This window comes from Magnolia sinica, chromosome 5 (genome assembly GCF_029962835.1).
Source record: "Magnolia sinica isolate HGM2019 chromosome 5, MsV1, whole genome shotgun sequence".
Lineage (NCBI taxonomy): Eukaryota > Viridiplantae > Streptophyta > Magnoliopsida > Magnoliales > Magnoliaceae > Magnolia > Magnolia sinica.
The window spans coordinates 111,043,481-111,063,236 of NC_080577.1; the positions used below are offsets into that span (position 1 = coordinate 111,043,481).

At 38.0% G+C, this 19,756-nt stretch overlaps 1 protein-coding gene across 2 annotated transcripts in view; it reads right to left on the reverse strand.

Annotated features, from left to right (window-relative positions):
- Nucleotides 1–16,327, reverse strand: part of LOC131246695 (RNA pseudouridine synthase 7) — a 35,655-nt gene extending 19,328 nt beyond the window's left edge. Inside the window, exons 1-8 of one of the 2 annotated variants that reach the window (XM_058247045.1) lie at nt 16,214–16,327; nt 16,082–16,125; nt 15,930–16,007; nt 13,190–13,290; nt 11,721–11,808; nt 6,517–6,595; nt 6,266–6,348; nt 173–238 (exon numbers count right to left, since the gene is read on the reverse strand). In XM_058247045.1, the coding sequence (XP_058103028.1) occupies nt 173–238; nt 6,266–6,348; nt 6,517–6,595; nt 11,721–11,808; nt 13,190–13,290; nt 15,930–16,007; nt 16,082–16,125; nt 16,214–16,307 (633 nt within the window). In that variant the 5' untranslated portion in view covers nt 16,308–16,327. Of the gene's footprint in view, nt 1–170; nt 239–6,265; nt 6,349–6,516; nt 6,596–11,720; nt 11,809–13,189; nt 13,291–15,929; nt 16,008–16,081; nt 16,126–16,213 lie in introns of both variants that reach the window. The other variant, XM_058247046.1, reaches the window with a different exon arrangement.
- Between the last annotated feature and the right edge of the window lie 3,429 nt (nt 16,328–19,756).

The following is a 19,756-nucleotide window of genomic DNA, read 5'->3' on the forward strand; positions in this document are numbered from 1 at the left end:
TTACGAGAGAGAGAGAGAGAGAGAGAGAGAGAGAGGCCTATTTTGACAGTAAAATAATGAAATAGTAAGGTAGTGAGACAGCACAAAATGGCAAAACAACATGATGGACTCTGAGGATTAGCCTAAGTCCAAAAAATAACAAATAAGTCTCTATGAGTAAGTAACCAAATACCTCTTCCTCAGGAAATACACCAATAACCTTGGCAATATATTCTTTCCGCACCTCTCCGGCTTCGATCTACAGTAGATAAATTCTACTTTAGGCATTGAGAAAAGGCCACAAGACAACAACAACAAAGATATGCCCAACAAGTTCCTAAGCAAATATTGAAATTTGATATTAATATTCAAGGTTAATGAGTAGCCATCATAAGCTAGAAGAAGATTCTGAAAAAGACAAGTGCCAAAAGCAAGAGAATGGCAAGGAAACTTACAAGTTACTATGATTTTCTGTATTTTATATTCTGATATGCAGAAACTTTTAAAGATGTGATATAGTTATGATAAACATAAGTTATACAGTTTCAATATTATCCACAGAACTCCAAGCTGTTGCATTGATATCCCTAAAGAAAAAAAATCGGAAGGATTCCGATAATTTTTATTCAAATATCCAAAAGGATGCAACTGGATGACAAGCAGTCGTGCCGAAAGAGAGAGAAAACAGCAAGATACCCTGAGAACAATTGCTGGAATACCCCATGATATTAGCTGCTTGAGCCCACTCGACAATAGACCTTGTAATTTTAGTAAAGAGAATTTTTTTTCCTAGCCACATTGTCCACGGCACAGCAGGAACTGAAACTCTCCACAAAAACATCCTGCTTTTACTACGTTTTCCTCCATCATTCCAAGCCCTTAGAATCGACCATGGATTGCAACATAACCCAATACTCCTCAAATAAGTGCAGAAACCTCCACCAAATATCTTGGAAAAAAGAATATTGCAGGAATAAATGGTCAACCAATTCCACATTCCTCAGGCACATTGGGGGCATTCATTTGGAATGAACATATTCCTCTTGCTCAAGTTGCCACTTGCCAATTGTGAGGATCTTATTTTTCCTGACCATCCACACAAATGCGAGCACACATGGAGGCCCTTTGTATTTCCCTGTTGTATTGATATCCTACAATTTTATTCTTAAAAGTGTATAAGATATCAGAATAATCCAATGCACGCTAATGCATTGATGTTCATTTCGTCTCCCAAGTTCTATACCATATACATGGCATGTACATAATATGATAAAAAGAGCATCACAAGGCTCTTCACAGTGATCGGACAATCTCAACCTGGTAAAAGAAAATGTTGTGTGAAGATTCCTGCTGGGATTCTAATTATTTTTGTAAATCATTTTCCAACCTCTTAAATGGTTAAGATTATCCAATCAATGCGATTTTCAGCCTATGACAAATTCATGCTTTACCCCATGAGTGAACAGTTTGAATCATCATATGCATATGCCCTCTGTATGGTCTACAACCTAGAGGACGAAACATTCATCTTCCCAAGTTCTAGACCACACACTTGGCATCTGTCATCTATGTATGATGATCTGAACCTTCCATTCATCACAAGGCTCCATAAATGGACCACATACCAAAAAATTATAGCGATTCAACAATTCTAACCTGGTCAAAAATGTTGTACAAAAATCATTGACCAGGTCCTAGCGACTTATGTATTCTATTTTTAAATGGTTAAGATTGTCTGATCGTTGTTGTTTTGCTATGATAACCCATTCATGCTGTCCCCGATGAATTAATGGTGTCAGACACACATGCCATGTGTATAGGCTAGAATCTGGGAGGAAAACATGGATTAGGTCCTTTTTGTGTGTCTATCAGTGTTCAAAATATCGGTATCGTCTTACGTATCGCATTCTTGGGATACGGATACGTATCGGTTATTGCATGGGATATATCGGTTGTATCATGTAATGTATCACTGTTGTTGGAAGCATGGGGAAACATGGGGAAATTGGTTGAATTTTTCAATGAAACTTTAGTGATTGTTAAAAAAGACATCAATACACACTTATAAATCAAAACATTATAAAAAACAAGTACACACAATAGGTTTTCTTTGTACGGGGTCCTAATCTATGCGTTGTCTAATTGAATTGATGCAAGTATATTCAATGTCTATTCATATAATTTATAAATGTAAGAAGACGTGTGGAAACACAAGCAATGCATTTGAAAGCAAAAGAAGAATCACTAGATTATGTTACATACATGTTTGATTTGATGCTTGGACACAGATTGCAAACGATTTGCGATAAATTGAGAATTTTTTATTTTTTTCAAATTTTCACAACTCGCCCCACTCCAAATTTCGAAATCGAAGGTCCTAATCCATGATTTTTCATACAAAACATGAAAAATCATGGATTTGTAACAATTTGACACCAATTTAACATGATTTACAGAAAATAAAAGGATCGAAATTCGAAAATGCTCACCAGATCGAACATGTGGGATATATCGCACTACTTGTGTGTTTCGTATCGCACTGGTGGGATACAAGATATATCGTGCGATATATCAGCCGATATTGTCGATATTTAAAACATTGGGTGGGATATATCGACAATACCTATGTGTTTCGTATCGCACAGGTGGGATACAAGATATATCGTGGGATATATCGGCTAATATCGTCGATATTTAAAAAACTGGTGTCTATATGTATAATTATAGTTGTTTTCTAACCCACATGCAAGTGTATAAGGTTGCCATCTACGTGCCACAACATGTCCCAACCTGGGACCCTTGTACCAGATTCAGCCATCCATCAGGCAGGACACAACTGATCGATAGTTTAAATCTTGCACACATATTCCAGGTGGATCCGTGCAGTGACGTGCAGACGGAGGTGTGCATATAAATGGACATGAAATGTGTATCCATAACCGTCAATATATACTAATCACTGTCACCATTTTAGCCTTTCTCACAGCAATTTAGGCTTCTAAATGGTAGATTGGTAAGAATTTTAAGGTCAGCTGCCCTCAACATCAACCTCCCTCTTTAACCCAGGCTCTAGGAACTGGCCATGGCACCACACACATGTCAGCATGGTCCTAATTAGTATTGACCCATAGCCCAACTATTGCATGCATGACCCAAAAGGAAGAGCAAGCAAGATAGGTTCATGGAGGCACAATTTCCAGGCAAGCTACAAAGCACGAAGGCACACAAAAGTACCACCACCAAACAAAACGTGGAAAGGATGTGCTCAAGCAATTGGCTGCAAGGAATCGTAGTATGGTGCCCGCTGATGCATGTTTACCAAACACCACTTACCAACACAATCATGCCCAACACTGCACTTCAACCCAACTATTGCGCTTAGCCCGTCTGTCCATTTGTCCATCCATCCATGCATACATCCTTCCAAACATACTTATATAATCCCATACAGTCAAGACTACTGCAGATTATGGTAGTGTTGACTGTGTGGGCCCTGCCATGATCCGTATGTGAAAATTCTAGGCAGTCCATTAGAGATGCCTATTTTTTAGGCTAGGGATCAGGTGGGCACATCACAAAGAAACAGTTGACAGGGAACGCCCACCCTTGATTGCACTAGGGCCCACCTGAGTTGTAGAATGGCCTGCTTTTTGGCATGTCCATTCATCCAGGCCAGATGAACCACCTGAATGGATTGGCTTCCATATACACACGCATGGTGGGGGCCCATACACATCCAATGGCGGGTGTCGCCCTCCCAACCATTTCCCTTGGTGTGGCTCACTTAGGTCATGGACCATTCTCCCTCCCAACTGTTTCCCTTGGATTCCACTCAAGCATCATGGTGAGGCCCACACAGTCACATAAGTCAACACTACTGCAGCTTCTGGCAGTGTCCACTCTATAACTGTGTGAGAAGTGATACATTTTCACAATGAATGACACCCCTCTCTCTACCTTGTATTTCTTTTTTCTTTTTATTTTGAAATTTATGCACATGCTATAGTTGTATGTTTGCCATTTTCTCTTCTTCTTCTTTTTTTTTTCTATTTTTAAGGTTTTTAATTTTTCATTATTGTCTAATTTGATAACGCAACTTGCCTGGTTCCAAACAAGGTCTGTCAGTTTTGGCCAAGGTGTCCCGTATCGGTATCGGTTGGCGTAATGGTGCCCTCCGAAACCGATACGGATACGAGGGCGTAACGGCCCGTAACGGAGCAATTTTTATTTTTATTTTTGCCAAAAAAATATGAAAAAATATGGATTAAATCCAGAATATTCTAAGCATTCCAAATATGCATTCATTTATAAATTGGAACATGTTTATGGTGGTGTAACGGTCCACTCTTTGGTGAGAAGTTGTATCAGACTGTCTGATTAATTTTTTAACCAGGTAACTTGAATTTGACTACAAAATTCATATATTTAATTTTTTAAATATGTAATTTATATACTTAACATCTTGATATCATTTCTCCCAATAGTTCTTTAAAAAAATGAAATTAAATTCAGGTAGATGGCTTTGCCAATTTGGGGCCGACTTGGAGGACCAATTTATTCTCCAAATCAGCCTCAAATTCATGCCATTTATTGTCATTATCCCACTTATAAATTGGTGGACATTTATTGGATAGTGAATCATAAAAATAAAATAAAAATAATCAAAAGGCCCTATTTTAAAAAATAAAAGTTCACAAATTAACAATTAAAACTATTCAAATAATTTGATTTTGGCATTGTGAGTTAGCAATTGCAGTCCATAATTTAATTGTCAAATTTCATGTTAATATATGTCTCGTGTACAATTTTTTAAGGCTTGAATTAGGAGGGACTCGGATATAAAGTGCAGCACACGTGTCAAAGTTTTTTGGGCCTCACCCGTGATGAATGTGTTATATCTACACCATCCATCCATTTTGCCAAATAATTTTAGGGCATGAGCCCAAAAATGAGGCACATCCAAAGCTCAGGTGGATTGCACCGTAAGAAACAATAATAATTAAACGTTTACCGTTAAAAATTTATTGGGGGCTAGAAAAGTTTCAGATCAAGCTGACATGTGTGTTTTCCCTTCATCCACATCAATGAGACCAAATTAACAGGTTAGATTGAAAATAAACATTACAATGGACTTTAGGAAATTTTTAATGGTGAGCATTCTATAACCACTATTTCCTATGGTGTGGTCCACCTGAGATTTGGATATTACTAATTTTTTGAATCCTGACTTAAAATGACGTGGCAAAATGGATGGACGATAGGGATAAAATATATACATTATGGTGGGGCCCACTCAGGTCTGATCTGATTGGATGGAAAATAAACGTTACCGTGCGCCCTACAAATTATTTAACCGTGAAAATCATTATCTCTGCTGCTATTTTTGGTGTGGTCCAGATGATCTCTGGATATAATTCATTTTTTGGCTGGTGCTCTAAAATGATCTCTGAAAATAGGTGAACGGTGTAGATGTAATAAATACATCACTATGGAGCCCATATAACTTTGATCTCCTTTGAACCGTTCGTACAACTCAGAGCTCAAGGAGTGTCATCGTTCGTCTTTGCGTGACACGTACCTACAGCAGTCAGCTGCTGCAAATTTTTTAAAAAAATGGAGAGATAAGGAAACGAAAAGAAAAAAAGAGGGAAAGAAAGAAAAGAAAAAAAGAGGGAAAGGGGGTAAGAAGAGATTGAGAGAGAGAGAGAGAGAGAGAGAGAGAGAGGAAGAAGAAGAAGAAGAACAGGAAGCAGCCGCAGCTGCTCGAGAAGAAGAAGAAGAAGAAGAAGAAAGGAAAGGAAAAAAAGGTAAGGTTTTTTTTTTTTTTTTTTTAAGGGCCCGTAACAGCCGTTACGGGTCTGTAACGGCCGTTATGGCCCGAAACGGCCGTTACGGTCACAGAATTCCATAACGGCCGTTTCGACCCCGTATCGCGTAACGGGTCCCACCGTTACCGTTACGTATCGGCCGTTACGGCCGATACGTAACCGATTTGGGATACCTTGGTTTTGGCAATATGACCCTGTTTTGGACCTGGTGAGTTGGGGACCTAAACCATAGGAACAAATGTGCACCCTAGATTGATAGTTGGCTGTTCCACGTGTCATTAAAAAGTTTGGGACAATGCTAACAATCATTTAAGGGGAGGTAAAAGGGGGTGGGTATGTTCTATGACAGAGCATTTGAATCATCACTACGACCTAACAATAGCAGCATAAATTCTTTTTTCAGAAAAATATCTTCACAAATGCAATTTCAAATAAATTTATTTAGAGTACTTAAATACCTGTTGCCTAAAGTGGTCTGCTTTAGTAGCATTTCTGGCCAAAATAAGGAGTCCAGAGACTAACCGATCTAAACGGTGCACCGCTGTTAAAATAAGTAACAAGTCAAGGGAAAAGTAGAAAGCCCCAAATAGTAATTATACATAACCAAAAATGATTGGATAGTGACTATCAAATTGAAGATGGCCAGTTTCACAGCACATGTTTATGAAGGTTTGCATTATTTGGTGCCATGGGAAGTTTATGTGGATACGGAACAAAGGTGCTAAGTCATGTTCAGCCTGCAGAATGCCAACAACGGTGTTCTTACGATATTGACCACATGGATGCACCTGCAAAAGATTTTTTTTTAAAAAAAAATCAACTAATTAATGACATGTAAAAGAAAATTTTAGCATTCAAGGTGCAATTGCAAAAAAATAAAATTACATAAATGCTACGGCTGCTGGCAGAATGATAAAACCAAAGTCATCCTTGCCTTCAATGTCAACATGGATTCTTGATTTTACAAAAAAAAAATAATAATAATAATAATAATAATAATAAGGAAGGAGATATCCTTCCTTCAAGAAAACTTAGCAGTTCATCCTTATTGGAAAGCAATGCTCCATAAAGTGGAGCTCAAAGTGCTTTCTGTTATTTGTCAGCGTAGTGAAAATTTTTGTTCTTCTCAAATAAAAGAAACTTATTCACATTTAAAGCCAAAAATTCAAGTAAAACTATAAACCAAAGAATACCCTGTCTGGGCATAAGACATTCTTCAAGCATAAAAGAAACTAAATAAAAGAGTACTGCATATGATCTACATCAGGCACATGAGAGTACTACATGTAAGAAGTGATGTCTACTCCGTGGTTCATGAGCTCCTTTAAAAGACATCTCTTCATAAAGAGACTAGAAGCATGAACAGAGAGTCTAGCTTAGAATCTTATAAATGACCAACAGAAGCCTCTAGGGTGGCTTGCTCAAACTGCACTGAGGGAGTCCTATCAAAAGCCTTAGATTCCAAAAGCATCTCCCACTCCGCTCCACAACCACCAATCATGAGTCTCGTCAGAAAATTGGCCACCATGAGTATTTTGTTCCTTCCAACAAACCATGCAAATGCAATTACTTTCGGAGGCCCCTCATACAACCAAACAAATTCTGTCGAAGCCCTCAACCCAGGGGCTTGAATCACCCAATAGAATGAGCAAACGGAAAAGCTTCCAAATTTCTCCCATTTCCACACTTCACAAGTCCCTCACAAGATTGGACAGGATATGCACCGAGTAAGACTCATTAGCTGGAGCATATCCTCCAACTCTTCCTCAATCCTGGAGCACGTACAGGTCAAATTATGGCACCCCCAAAAATCGTGTGGCAATAGGACACATAAATCTCCAACTCTAGGAAAAGCCTCAAACAACAGCCTGTCACTGCACCAAGCATCCTCAAAAAGTGATATATGTCTCCCGACGATAAACCACTTCCCTCTTTAAATCTGTCAGAAACCCTCATGATTGCTTTTCAAACCACTAATGCTCTATAAAACAAAGAGTTCTTTGTAAACCAACCTCCCTCCTGAATTCCATATTTACGAAAAATCATCTACCTCCATAAACCTTCTTTTGTCCTAAACCTCCATAACACTTTAACTAATAGAGCAAGATCCATCAAGTTACCAATGCCTGCATCATGACATTAACTGGTTTAAAAACTTCACTTCATTGCAAGAGGTAGAAATTTGTTTACCTTCCGCTCCCTACCACAAGAAATCACACCTAATTCTTTCCAACCTATCCAGAACCAACATACATTGTAACAGAGACATGAAATACAACGGCACACCCGACATAGCAGCTTTAATATGGGTTATCCTGCACCCTAAGGATAGATTCCTACTCTTCCACCTTGACAACTTCCTTTCAATCACCTTACCCAAGGCACACAAATTGGATCTTATATATTGTTGAATTCCTTGGGGTGGTTTCCTCAGGTAAAGTACGAAAGAAAAATACATTATTATCAAATAAAAAATTACTAAAATTTCTTCGCTTTTCTTTATAGTAGGATAGATACATGCAATATAATTACATAACCCAAGGTCACAAGCTACCTACAGCAAACTTGCCATCACTCATCATGCTCAAGCTCAGCCACGTTTTTGGTGGCCTTCTGAAACCAGACCCAAACAAAGCTCATAGGTTCTAAATTCTAATGTTAAGCACAAGTTTGGCCCAACACTAGGAGGGCCTTAAAAGCCCATTGGGCTACCCAGCCCATTGACATCCATAGTGAATAGGGAGCACGAGCTCTAAAATGTTTGTGAGTAGGACACTTAACTAGAGGTGACAATGGGACAGGCAAGGACTAGGCCGAGATTGGCCCTAGCCAGGCCCTAATCCCTTAAAATTGGTACTGGCCCTATAAGCCAGGCCAAGCCAAGGTCAACCTTGTAAGGCAAAGTGATGCGGGACGGATGGCCTAAACTAGGATGATGCAAATAAATAAATTAACGGATTACCAGAGTAAATCAAAGCATAAAATAAAGCCAATCTACCACAAATCTAGAGAAGTCAAATATTCAATTAAGCTCAAGTTCAAGACCACACAACAATCCCGCAAAATAGATCCTAAAGGCTATTGATCGAAAATGGCCCAATAGAATGTAGAACTTCCATTTAGTATAGGATTCGTTCTAGATTCAAGGATTCAATTGTGCCTTGCTAGGGTTTGAATGGATTAGGGTTTGGGTTTGGAAATTTATGGTTTTATAAAAGGCTAGAGGTAGGGTTAGGGTTAGGGTTTTATAAAATAGAGAAGAAGAGAAAATGATCAATGAGGGGGAGGTTGATCAGCTGTACGGACATTGTATGCACAGATCCATGCAGTGTACGGGCACGTCCGTACAGTTGTACGGACGGTGTGGTGGGTGTACAGTCGTACGGACGATGCAGTGGGGCTGGGTCGATTTGGTCGATGATGGGTTGGATTGATGGAGTTAGGGTTTGAGAAAGAAGATAGAAAAATTCAATGGGAAAAGAGAATTTGAGAAAGAGAAGAAGGAAATACCTGAATAAGAATAAGAAAGATAACTTGGAATGACTCCAATGGCTTCACACCAAATTCCATTCGCAGGAAGTTTTCTTGCTCAGAGAAGCAATGTAGAGAAATTTCATTCAATATGTCAATAATCTCAAGTCTCAATTCTCAAAGAAGTATATATAAGAAAATCCAAGCAAACCCTAAGTCTAGAACTATTCTTGACTATCCGAATCTATTAACGGTCGAGATCAAAACATAAATCTCTAATAACCTGAAATAGAACAAAAAAAATAAAGCAGAAATAAAGATGTGACACATGGCATAAGGATGATCTCCAACGTGCAACAGGTATGTCCACACGTCCACACGTGATCAATGGTCTCGATGAATGTGGTCCAACGTGTCCATGGCTCGATGTGCAAATTAGAGTGTTCGTACACCTAAACCCGAGTCTCTGAACATATCCAATGATCTGTGTCACCAAACTGATGTGTTCAAGATATCCAACGACAAGGTCTAACGTTTGTAATGTCCATATGTGGTCCAAATCAGGTTGGGTGACATCCAAAGAGTCCAAAGATGTATCAATCAGTTCCAAATAAAAGCCCACATGGATCTTCTCTGTGTGGGGTCTTCAAAGATGCACAACCATGCATGTGGAGTTTTTAACACGGCTAAGAGCTCTAATTGAGTCCATTGGGCCCTGTGTAATGATCATCCAACCATAATGAAGCTGCGGTTTGGGCCTTAACTCTCCTCCTCCTCTAATAAACTCGTGTAGGTGTTTAGATGCCCTCATCACAAAGTAATCAAGAGTTTAAAATAGGTCTAATTTAAGAAATTTCTTAAGATACCCACCATCCACACTAAATTCTACATATAAACAGTTTAGATCATTAAAATGTGGCTGGGAACCAACGATTGTCTTTAAACTACACATGAATGTCACATGGGAGCCATTAAGAAGTGCCTTTGAACCATTATAACAGTGGCACACTTAATGATTAGGTCAGGCCATTCTTCATTGACCTTGGCCCAGCCTAGGTCCAGCCCTCAGGCCAAGTTTAGCGATCCAAGCCCTAGCCCTATAGGGTGGGCCAAGCAGCCTGGCCCATTGCCACCCCTACCGCTGATAGATGTGACTAGGTCCACAACTCAACCAATTCACGCCCTAACCACAAGATCTAAGGAAGTAATGGATGGTCAAGAAAATTTACCAACAACGCTCATTAAATGGCCAACAATTCAATTGTTGGGACTGTCTATTCAGCCACTCCTTGGACATGGTCATGGCAGGTCCTGCCTGATGAGCAGCTTCATTCTCACACAAATGTGCCAAGGTCATACATTTTATGCTACAAGTTCAGTTTAAGGATGCACGTGCATGCTTGTAAGATTAGGATTCCTACCATGGAGGAAGATGGATTCTAGATTATCCAGCACTCCTGTCATGTTTTTTTCTTTTTTCTTTTTTTTTTTGGGATGACTCATATTTATTATAGAACTGAAAAGGCTACAAATAAGCAGTAAAAAAAAGAAGGAAATAAAAGTCCCACAGATGGCAAAGTACCCGGCTTCAGCTCACTCCCCTCAAGACCCAAAAACAAGAATAACCCATGCTCCATGTGAAAAGACTACTTAATGAGGTCTTACTGACCCCATCTTTTGCAAGGTGTCCACTTGAGAATTCGCCCCACAGTGGACATGGGAGAATGAGACAGATTAATGTGCATGAGTCAGTGTATTCCTTGATCATAATCATGACTCCCCAGTTCCCATGGACCATGGCGCTCCCATCACATTCATCTCCCCATTTTCTACAATTCTGTGGTATTTTCTCCCAGCATAACATTCAATACATTTTTTCACAAATAGTGGATGTGACTAAACACACCCCCGGTGATGAGATCCGTCTTTTGGACCACCCAAAAAAAAAGCACATAATACTATAACAGTTAGGTTTAATCTAAATAGTATTTCCTTGCAAAAAAAAAAGGCAAGGAATAGGTTGATATACCGCCTCTGCCCATTACAATCATAAATCTCAGACTGCAAAGCTATGATTCATACAATTGGACTAAATCTGTGCAGATGACAAGGGCAAAGTCACAGCAAAGCTTAGGTGACAGTGAGATCTAACATGTTCATGAGCCAAGTCCTATGACACACCCAATGTTTTCAAAGCATCCACATATAGGTAAGTATCTACATATTGTAAAACAAAGCATGTGATGAAGTCCCTACAGATGCATTTCATAGTGAAAAATAACTTGGAAAAGACATTCACAAACTAAGAGTCTAAGAGAAATAATTAGAACAATTAACCTAACTTTCTTATACAAATTTAAAATAGAACACAACATATTTAGTCATGTCATCATGTGAAACTGAGGACCTTGAGAATCAGAAAGCATATGAGTATTTACTTACTGGAACTGATGCTGGCTTACAAACAGTAAGGACATCAGGTTCTTTCTGCAGAATTGAAACATCCAATGCCATCACAGGTGGTTCATGCCTACAGAATGTACTAGATCTTAGTGATTTTGCACTCCTATCTTGAGATGATTGATCATAGTATTAAGAAAACACTTTCATGAAAATCAGAAGCAATAACAAATGTGGACTTCATGGATGCAAACTGAAGCACAATGACATGTCAGGCATGAAAAGGTTATGTTTGAAAAATAAAAAAGGTCACTAAATCTAAGCCAACATACTATACTACAGCAATATGAATAAAGCATACTAAGCTTTTAAAAATAATAATAAAACATGCTAAAGAACCTAGACTTAAAATAGCAGCATGGCACAAGCAGGGACACCCAATAGAGATGTATGATAATTAAGAAGTAAACTTCTTCCTAGATCTGATCCAGTTCTGCTGAAGGAGAACTGCTCACCTACAACCAGAAGTATGGAACAACCAACTTTTTTATGTCTTCATAATTTTTTCCACTTTTTCCTTGATAATTTCATCTATTTTCAAGGAAAAATGCTTGTAACATAGGTTGTTGGTTAACTAACTTACAGCCGACCGTAGGTTATCAGTCTTACTGAAATGCATCTTTTCATCCCCTGTCTATCAACAACTTAAACATGGAAAATCAAAAAATTGAAAGTAGAAAAGAAGTATTTGCAGGTGAAAACAACATGAAGTGAAGCTCAAGTCAGAAAATGCATCACATCAGCTTACTAAATGGAATTGCAGTTTTTTTCAAAACTTTCTTGTAGAATGTACACTCGTTCGCACAATGTCTTGTCAAGTACCATGCACAAGGTATTCAAAATCGGTTACGTTATGTAACAGTAACAGTCATGACCATTGCGCATTACAGGGTCGAAACGGCCGTTACAGGAAAAAAGAAAAAGGCCGTAAAGGCCCCGTAACAGCCCTGTAATGGCCCCATAACGGTCCTGTAACAGTTTTTTCCAAAAAATAATAAATAAAAGGGCCGTAACGGCCGATACGGGGGCAGGTAATAGTGGTGGCTCTTATGGCCGCTGTTACTGTTTTGGAACACCTTGAACATGCATCAATATGTATTTTCAGTAGATCCATAAATTTTTAACTCTGCCTTTCCCATCAGCAGATTGATGAACTATGCATGTTGCCTAGAGGAAAACTCCTGAACAGGAAAACAGAAGCCATAAAATCAGGTATCAACATCAAAGCATCTCAAGTACTTCACAAGCAATGTATGCAGACAAAATAACACTATTCTGATATTGCTTTTGTCCTCATTAAGATAAGGCACATTGTGCAATGCCATTTTGATGAGAAATGGCTGCCAAAGGAATATGTTCTCTCATCAGGTTAAACAAAGCACTACAGTCTTAATCATATAAATAACAGAAGTTCATCCAGAAAATGGCTAATGGCAGAGAATGCATCAAACCTGTGTAAAAAGTGGCTTATCTTTTGTGATGGTTGAACAATATATGAAACAGGCACTATTTGTCCATCAACTTGGATCCTTCCAGATTTCACGGCACTAACCTATGGTATTACGCATGAATAAAAACTCAACTTAGTGAGATGAAATTATAAACAAAGTAGCACAAGTAATAAATTATATGCATGAGCAGGAGCAACTAGCTCCATCTTACACTTTGAAATACGACATAATGAAAAACTAAAATAAAAGCTCACAGAAGAACTTTGTGACTGAATGAAGAAACACTCTTGGGTTCCCAAGTTTGCACATAACTCGGAAGCAATTCAACTTGCTAGAGAAAATTTAATAGCATCTAACGAAAGAAAAGGAGTGAAAATCCACTAGGGCAAATCTTCTTTCAAATTGAACCTTCTTCTTGCATCAACCCAATAATTGACAAAAACATCATCAGCTTTATTTATGGTCAAATGCTACAATTTTTTGTTGATGAGACTTTCTCCTACTGATTCTCTTCATCTCAACTCCAGCATTCAAGTAAATATGATTCAGATCTTTATGCTGACATCTAAATGCCTTTCAGTTTAGTTATCAAGTTAAAGAAATGTTCTGATTCCTTGAATGGTTGCTAAGCAAATAAAGGAAACCTGTGAATGGGTATCATACCTAAGGCAATTCACTTGCTCAATATTGGGAAAAGTTTAGTAACTTTTTAGGATTTTTCGAAAGCAAACCTTTTTTTTAGTTTGTTTATGTTTATGTTTTATTTTGCCAATCAACCAATTCATGAATCACAAACAGCTCGTAAATCATTCAATTAAATGAGCAAACCTCTATTTTTCAAAAGAAGCAAACCTTTTTTTTATGAGTTTTTTTTTTTTTTTTTAAGGTGAGAAACACACACACTACCACCCCACGCACCTATGGGTTCTCGAACCCTTGACCTCAGATATGAGATACACAGTGTCTACCACTGAACCAAGAGAAGAGACCCTTGAGAGTCTACCACTGAACCAAGAGAAGAGACCCTTGAGGCTTTTTTTTTCTTTTTTCTTTTTTTTAAGTGAACAACCAATTCATGAATCACAAACAGCTCGTGCATCATTCAATTAAATAAGACTTGTGTGCGTTTGCTCTTCTTTTTTTCTTGATCAGTCACTTCTTTTCTTTCTTTTTTTCTTCTCTCCTCGTTCTTCTTCTTCTTCTTTTCTTCTTTTTTTTTTTCTTTTTTTTTCTTTTTTTTTTTTTGAAGTGTGTTGGGATAAGGTAATAACTGAGATATAGCCATAAGTGTTAGACAGGCAAGCCTGGAAAAGCATGACTACTCGTATAAATGTATGTAAACACTGAAGCTTATGCAGTAGAACTATTACCATAGTATACAAGTAATACAAATGCACAGGAAATAAGATAAATAAGAGTTTCCTAATAGCTGCATTGACACATCTCCATCATAGAAAAATCTACATAACATTGATTGCACTACTCCCATGTTTTCATAAAGTTCAGTTTACACTACTTCGAGGCTCGATTCCCAGTTGCACAAATCACCACCACAAATTGGCTCAAGGCCCTCACTTATTAAGTTCAAGAACGCCGTAAAGAATTTTTACCTCATGAAAAGAAGCATTCTAGTAGAAACTTGAGCCTTTCAGTGAAAATAAATTCAATGCTTGGTTTCAATGCACTGTTGAATTGAAGTGCAGTAAGTTCACGATGTTATGAAGAATTTTCAATGCATATGCAATGACACCTATTGGAGAAACTTGGACCCTTCAAAAAACAATTTTAAAATAAAGGATAAGGAACCATTTGAATGCACTATGGAATTGATATTACAATTTGATTCCACGGTGCATACAAACAGCATGTTTTGAATTTGCAATTAAGGATGAGGGTCGGTGCACTACAGAATTGAATTGCAACAAGGGTACACTCCGGTGGTACCATACCACCATAAGCAATGGTGGTGCAGGGCAGGAGTAGGGTCAGCGTGATTTATTCACGAAATCCAATCTGTCCATCCAATGTGTCAGCTTCCATTATGCCAAGGGTTCAAAAACATACCCAAATGAAAACTCAGTTGGGCCACACAGTACAGGGGACATGTTGAGAGGGAATGCCCAACTTGATTGTGTGGGGTACATAATGTTGTCCGTACGGAATCCAGGCTGTCCAGCACTTGATCTGTCATGGATAAAGGGTAATGACAAAAACCATGCTGTTCTGCAACTCAGTTGTGCCCCAGTGAGAATCAAGATGGGCATCCCTTCCCACATTGCTCCCTGTGCTGCGACCCACCAATGTTTTGAATCACACTGCTTTTCAGGCCCTGGGTGTAACCCGCGGTAGCACATCTAGTGGACGGGTTGGATGTGATACATACACCACATGGGCCCCACATCTACCTGAAACCACTGGAGAACACCTTGCAACCGTTAGTCCTCTAAAGTGGAAACGACCAAATTGCAATTTCCTTCCTTTGAGTTCATACCAAGGGTACAAGCTCCAAATTGCAATTACATTCCTTTGAGCTGGAACTGAAAGAAAAATAACTGCAAATTCACGGGCTACTCCTTGCTACGAATACAAGGGAACAAAGTCATCATTTCTGCTTGTTTGAACGAAAATGATCGCAGTTCAATTCACTACAGCATCCAAACGCAGCCCAAGAAAAACATCGGAATCTGCATTGACCACATCGAACCATACTTAAACTAAACAAGAATAGCAGAATGCATACATAGTAGTCGCGAGGCCGTCCCTTGAATTCATCTGTGAAAAGGTCAACGATGGTTTTCCCCGCCCATCGATTCTTAGCCTATGAAATCAGAAGTACGACCGTTACGGTATGAAAAATAACTCAGAGAGAGAGTGGGAAGGAGAGATTCTTACATGGGAGATGAACTCGAAGTAGTAGGGTCTGACGTGGCGCCTCCCTGCATATTCCCGCCAAATTTTGAAATTCCCTTTTCGATATGAGAGAGAGAGAGAGAGAGAGAGAGAGAGGGTTAGGGTTTTATTTACCGTTGCGTAAGATGTAATCTTGGGGCTGAGGAGGGTTTGCAGGGGTCTGCCAAACGATCTCCATCTCTTCTCTCTCTTCTCGTTTTCTTTTCATTGCATTCTTCTCTTACCCGCGACGATTGCATTTGTATGTCATGTATCTGCGCCGCGTTCGCACCCGTCCATGTAGTGGGCCTACGATGAGAAGAAGGCTTTGATGCTCTGGCCGAGTGTGATGTTTCATACGCCTACACTCAGAAATCGCACATGTCACACAAATGCAGCTCGCATCGTTCCACTTTCCAGTTCATAGTAATTAAATATCGAGTTCCGCCGGGTCAAGCCTTCAAGTCAACCCGACTTAGCTGAATATTGAGTCAAGCTGAGTCGAGCTTTTCCGATTTCTAAACTATGGTTTGTGCAGGCTAACAAGCTAAGCCCGAGCTCAGCCCATTTATTAAGGTGGCTTGAATTTTAGGCCCTCAGGCCTATACTCTTGCAAAAGCCCGGCCCAAACTGCATTAGGCCTGTTTGAAGATGTGCCGGATACCTTGAAGATTGTGGTCTTTGGAGAATTACTCGTCGGTCGAGTAGATTCGGGAAAAGTGGTTTGGTCTTGGGTGTTAGAGGATGCCTATCCATAGCTGTACATATATACATACAAATATCTATCAATATTCATATTTATAATATTTATAGTTACGTATTTATATCATTCTCTCTAACATATTGTATCATTTATAGTTTCATTGGAACATTGAATCTTGGCCTGTTTGGATCACCCCATGAAACGGCACGGTATTAACATCATTATTACACAATAATTGCATGTCTGAAAATACTAAGGTATTTTGACCGTCCAATTCAATGTTTGGGATCAAATTCTTTCCTTGAAAAATACATTACATTGAGTGAAGTTTGTGTTTAATGGATCATGGAATTGTAATCAACGGATCATATTTCACAACAATTTGAATATCATGTGTAAAGGGCATGTATGAATGAACAACATGGATAAAAAAGATTGCATCAATGTGGGACCCACAAATGTGGTGGATTTCAAAGTCCTGTAGTATTTACTAATAGCTCAGGATGATACAATACATAGATTAATCCATGTCTTCCTATCATTTCCAAAAGGGATGAAATTTGTATCGGACCAAATGCAATTCCAAACCACCTAATCCGATCTGTTTCTAGATAGACCTTTTTAATTCCTTGTTCATATCAAAAGGGGTCATATAGAGGGGAACATTAGGGCAACTGCCAAAAAGAATGCCTCAGACTGCCTATCACAAGGAAAACTGTTGGGAATGAACCAACTATGTACATCGAAACTTAAACCCTGGATCTTTCTCTAATAGTACCCAACCCTACTCGATCCAAGAAAATTAAACCCCAAATAGGGTCCCACCTAATATCATTCACCAAACAAGCCCCAAAATGCTGAATTTTGTTTCTATTTTTGTACCTCATGTAGATGCTATATGAGAATCATGTGTTACCATCACCCGTCAATATCTAGTTGCTCCGTGATTTATGTTACTGGATGTTTTTATGTTGTTCGAGGGGACTATGGTGACTGAAGATGTAATTTTAAGTAGCATTCTCTATCATCACTCTCTCATTGAAACATTATTTCTGAATTGATTTTCAAGAATGTGCTTGTAAATGTTTCCCACCGCATTTTAATTCCATCTAACAAGCTTGTTTTTCATAAATTTTAAATTTTTATACATATCGTAAGGTAGCATTTCTGCGCTAAGTTCTTGAAAGGAGAGTTATTTATAATACTCTAGTAGAGTATGCTGCTGACATGCAGGCATTCAAAAATTGTTTATGTGGCATATGTGAATTCAAGTTAATATGTCTGTCTTGTAAAACCCACTGTAGCTCAGTGACAGAGCCAAAATCAAATATAATTTGTGAATATGTTTATTGAAATGAAGACATTGGATAATTTTCATTTCTAATTGTCCAATATATGTCTATAAATCCAATGATTTGTTTATCAAATAAGCATATTATTTTAATTTCTCAGAACATCTAAATTGGGATCCAAAATTTAAACTATTTAGTTTGAATTACTTATATGCCACATATGCAATTTTTAAATGATTTCTAAATGCCTGTGCCTGTGTATCATCATTACGCCATGCAGGAGTCTCAAAGTTTTGTTTCTAGAGATGGTTCAGCTCAAGGAGAGGAATTTTAACCAAATAAAAAATAAAAATGTAGAGGAGCTTGTTGAATGAGGTAACCAGGTGGTCCATCTATAAGTTTAGAATCAGATTTGATATAAGATGCATATGATTTACTTATGAAATAAATGCATTTATATGTGATATTAGATATTCAGTAATTGATTTATATTACGGAAGAAACGCATGTAAATGTGATATTAGATATTCACTACTTAGGAAATTACATCAAAGAGACAAAATCTCAGGCATTAATGTTTCCTATTGAAATTTGACTACTAACCACTTTCACCTCTACTTTTCATTCGAAGGCCACCATTTATAAAGCAAGGTTGAAATATTAGACATGATTAGTTATGAAAAGCTACTTATGAGTGGGACTCACTAGACTAACGGTCTGGATTCATTATCCCACCTGCCAAGTGTCAGGTCACAACAATAGAAGTGAAAAAACAACAACCCAAAAATAAATATTAGGTACTACTCATAATATATAATAACAAGACTTAGATCATTTTCATCCTTTATATATATATATATATATAACAATATGGCTTGCAATTGCATGTGCATTAATCTCTCTTAGATTTAGATAGATTTGCAGACTATGGTATGTTCCTGTTCACTTAGTTTGTATTTTACATCTAGGATTTATTTATTTATTTATTTGTCAATCCAAACCGTTCAATTGATATTTCATATGGCAATTCTATTATATTTTGAAAATGAGTTTGATAAAATACTTTAGTGGGCCACACGACATGATTTTGGAGGTTCTACGTATCATTTATACATATATGGCCTATCTAATTTTTAGATCACTGTGATTTTTGGGCTCTACATACATCATGAGAGGGCACATATTATGGACGGATATGGACAGATTGGATGGACTCATGTCATTATGGGCCCTAAAATGTGTGGTCTTCTTACAATACTTAATTTTAATATTGTAATATTGTCATGATTGGATTTATTAAATTATTGTCTGAGAATGTACCTGAAAATGATATACATTAGTTATATATGTACACGTGGCAGCTAACCATGTGAATCCAAACCATGCAAATCACTTTCGCAGAATGTTGGTGCCTCATTAGTATAAAACCTTCTTCATCAACCATAATAATTTTATTGCTTTTGATTATCATCATGCATTGTTACCTTCCTCATGGCCCACCAAAATTCAGGATTGAGATGAAATTTTAATTCCATGGAGTGAATATGATAACATGAGTGAATCTTAATAACAGAAGATGGTGGGCCAAATACAACTCTAATTGTATTTTAACACAAGTTTCAAGCATAGAATATATATACTCCAAAGTTGGTTAACCACAACTTTAGATGTTGAATTCTTCTA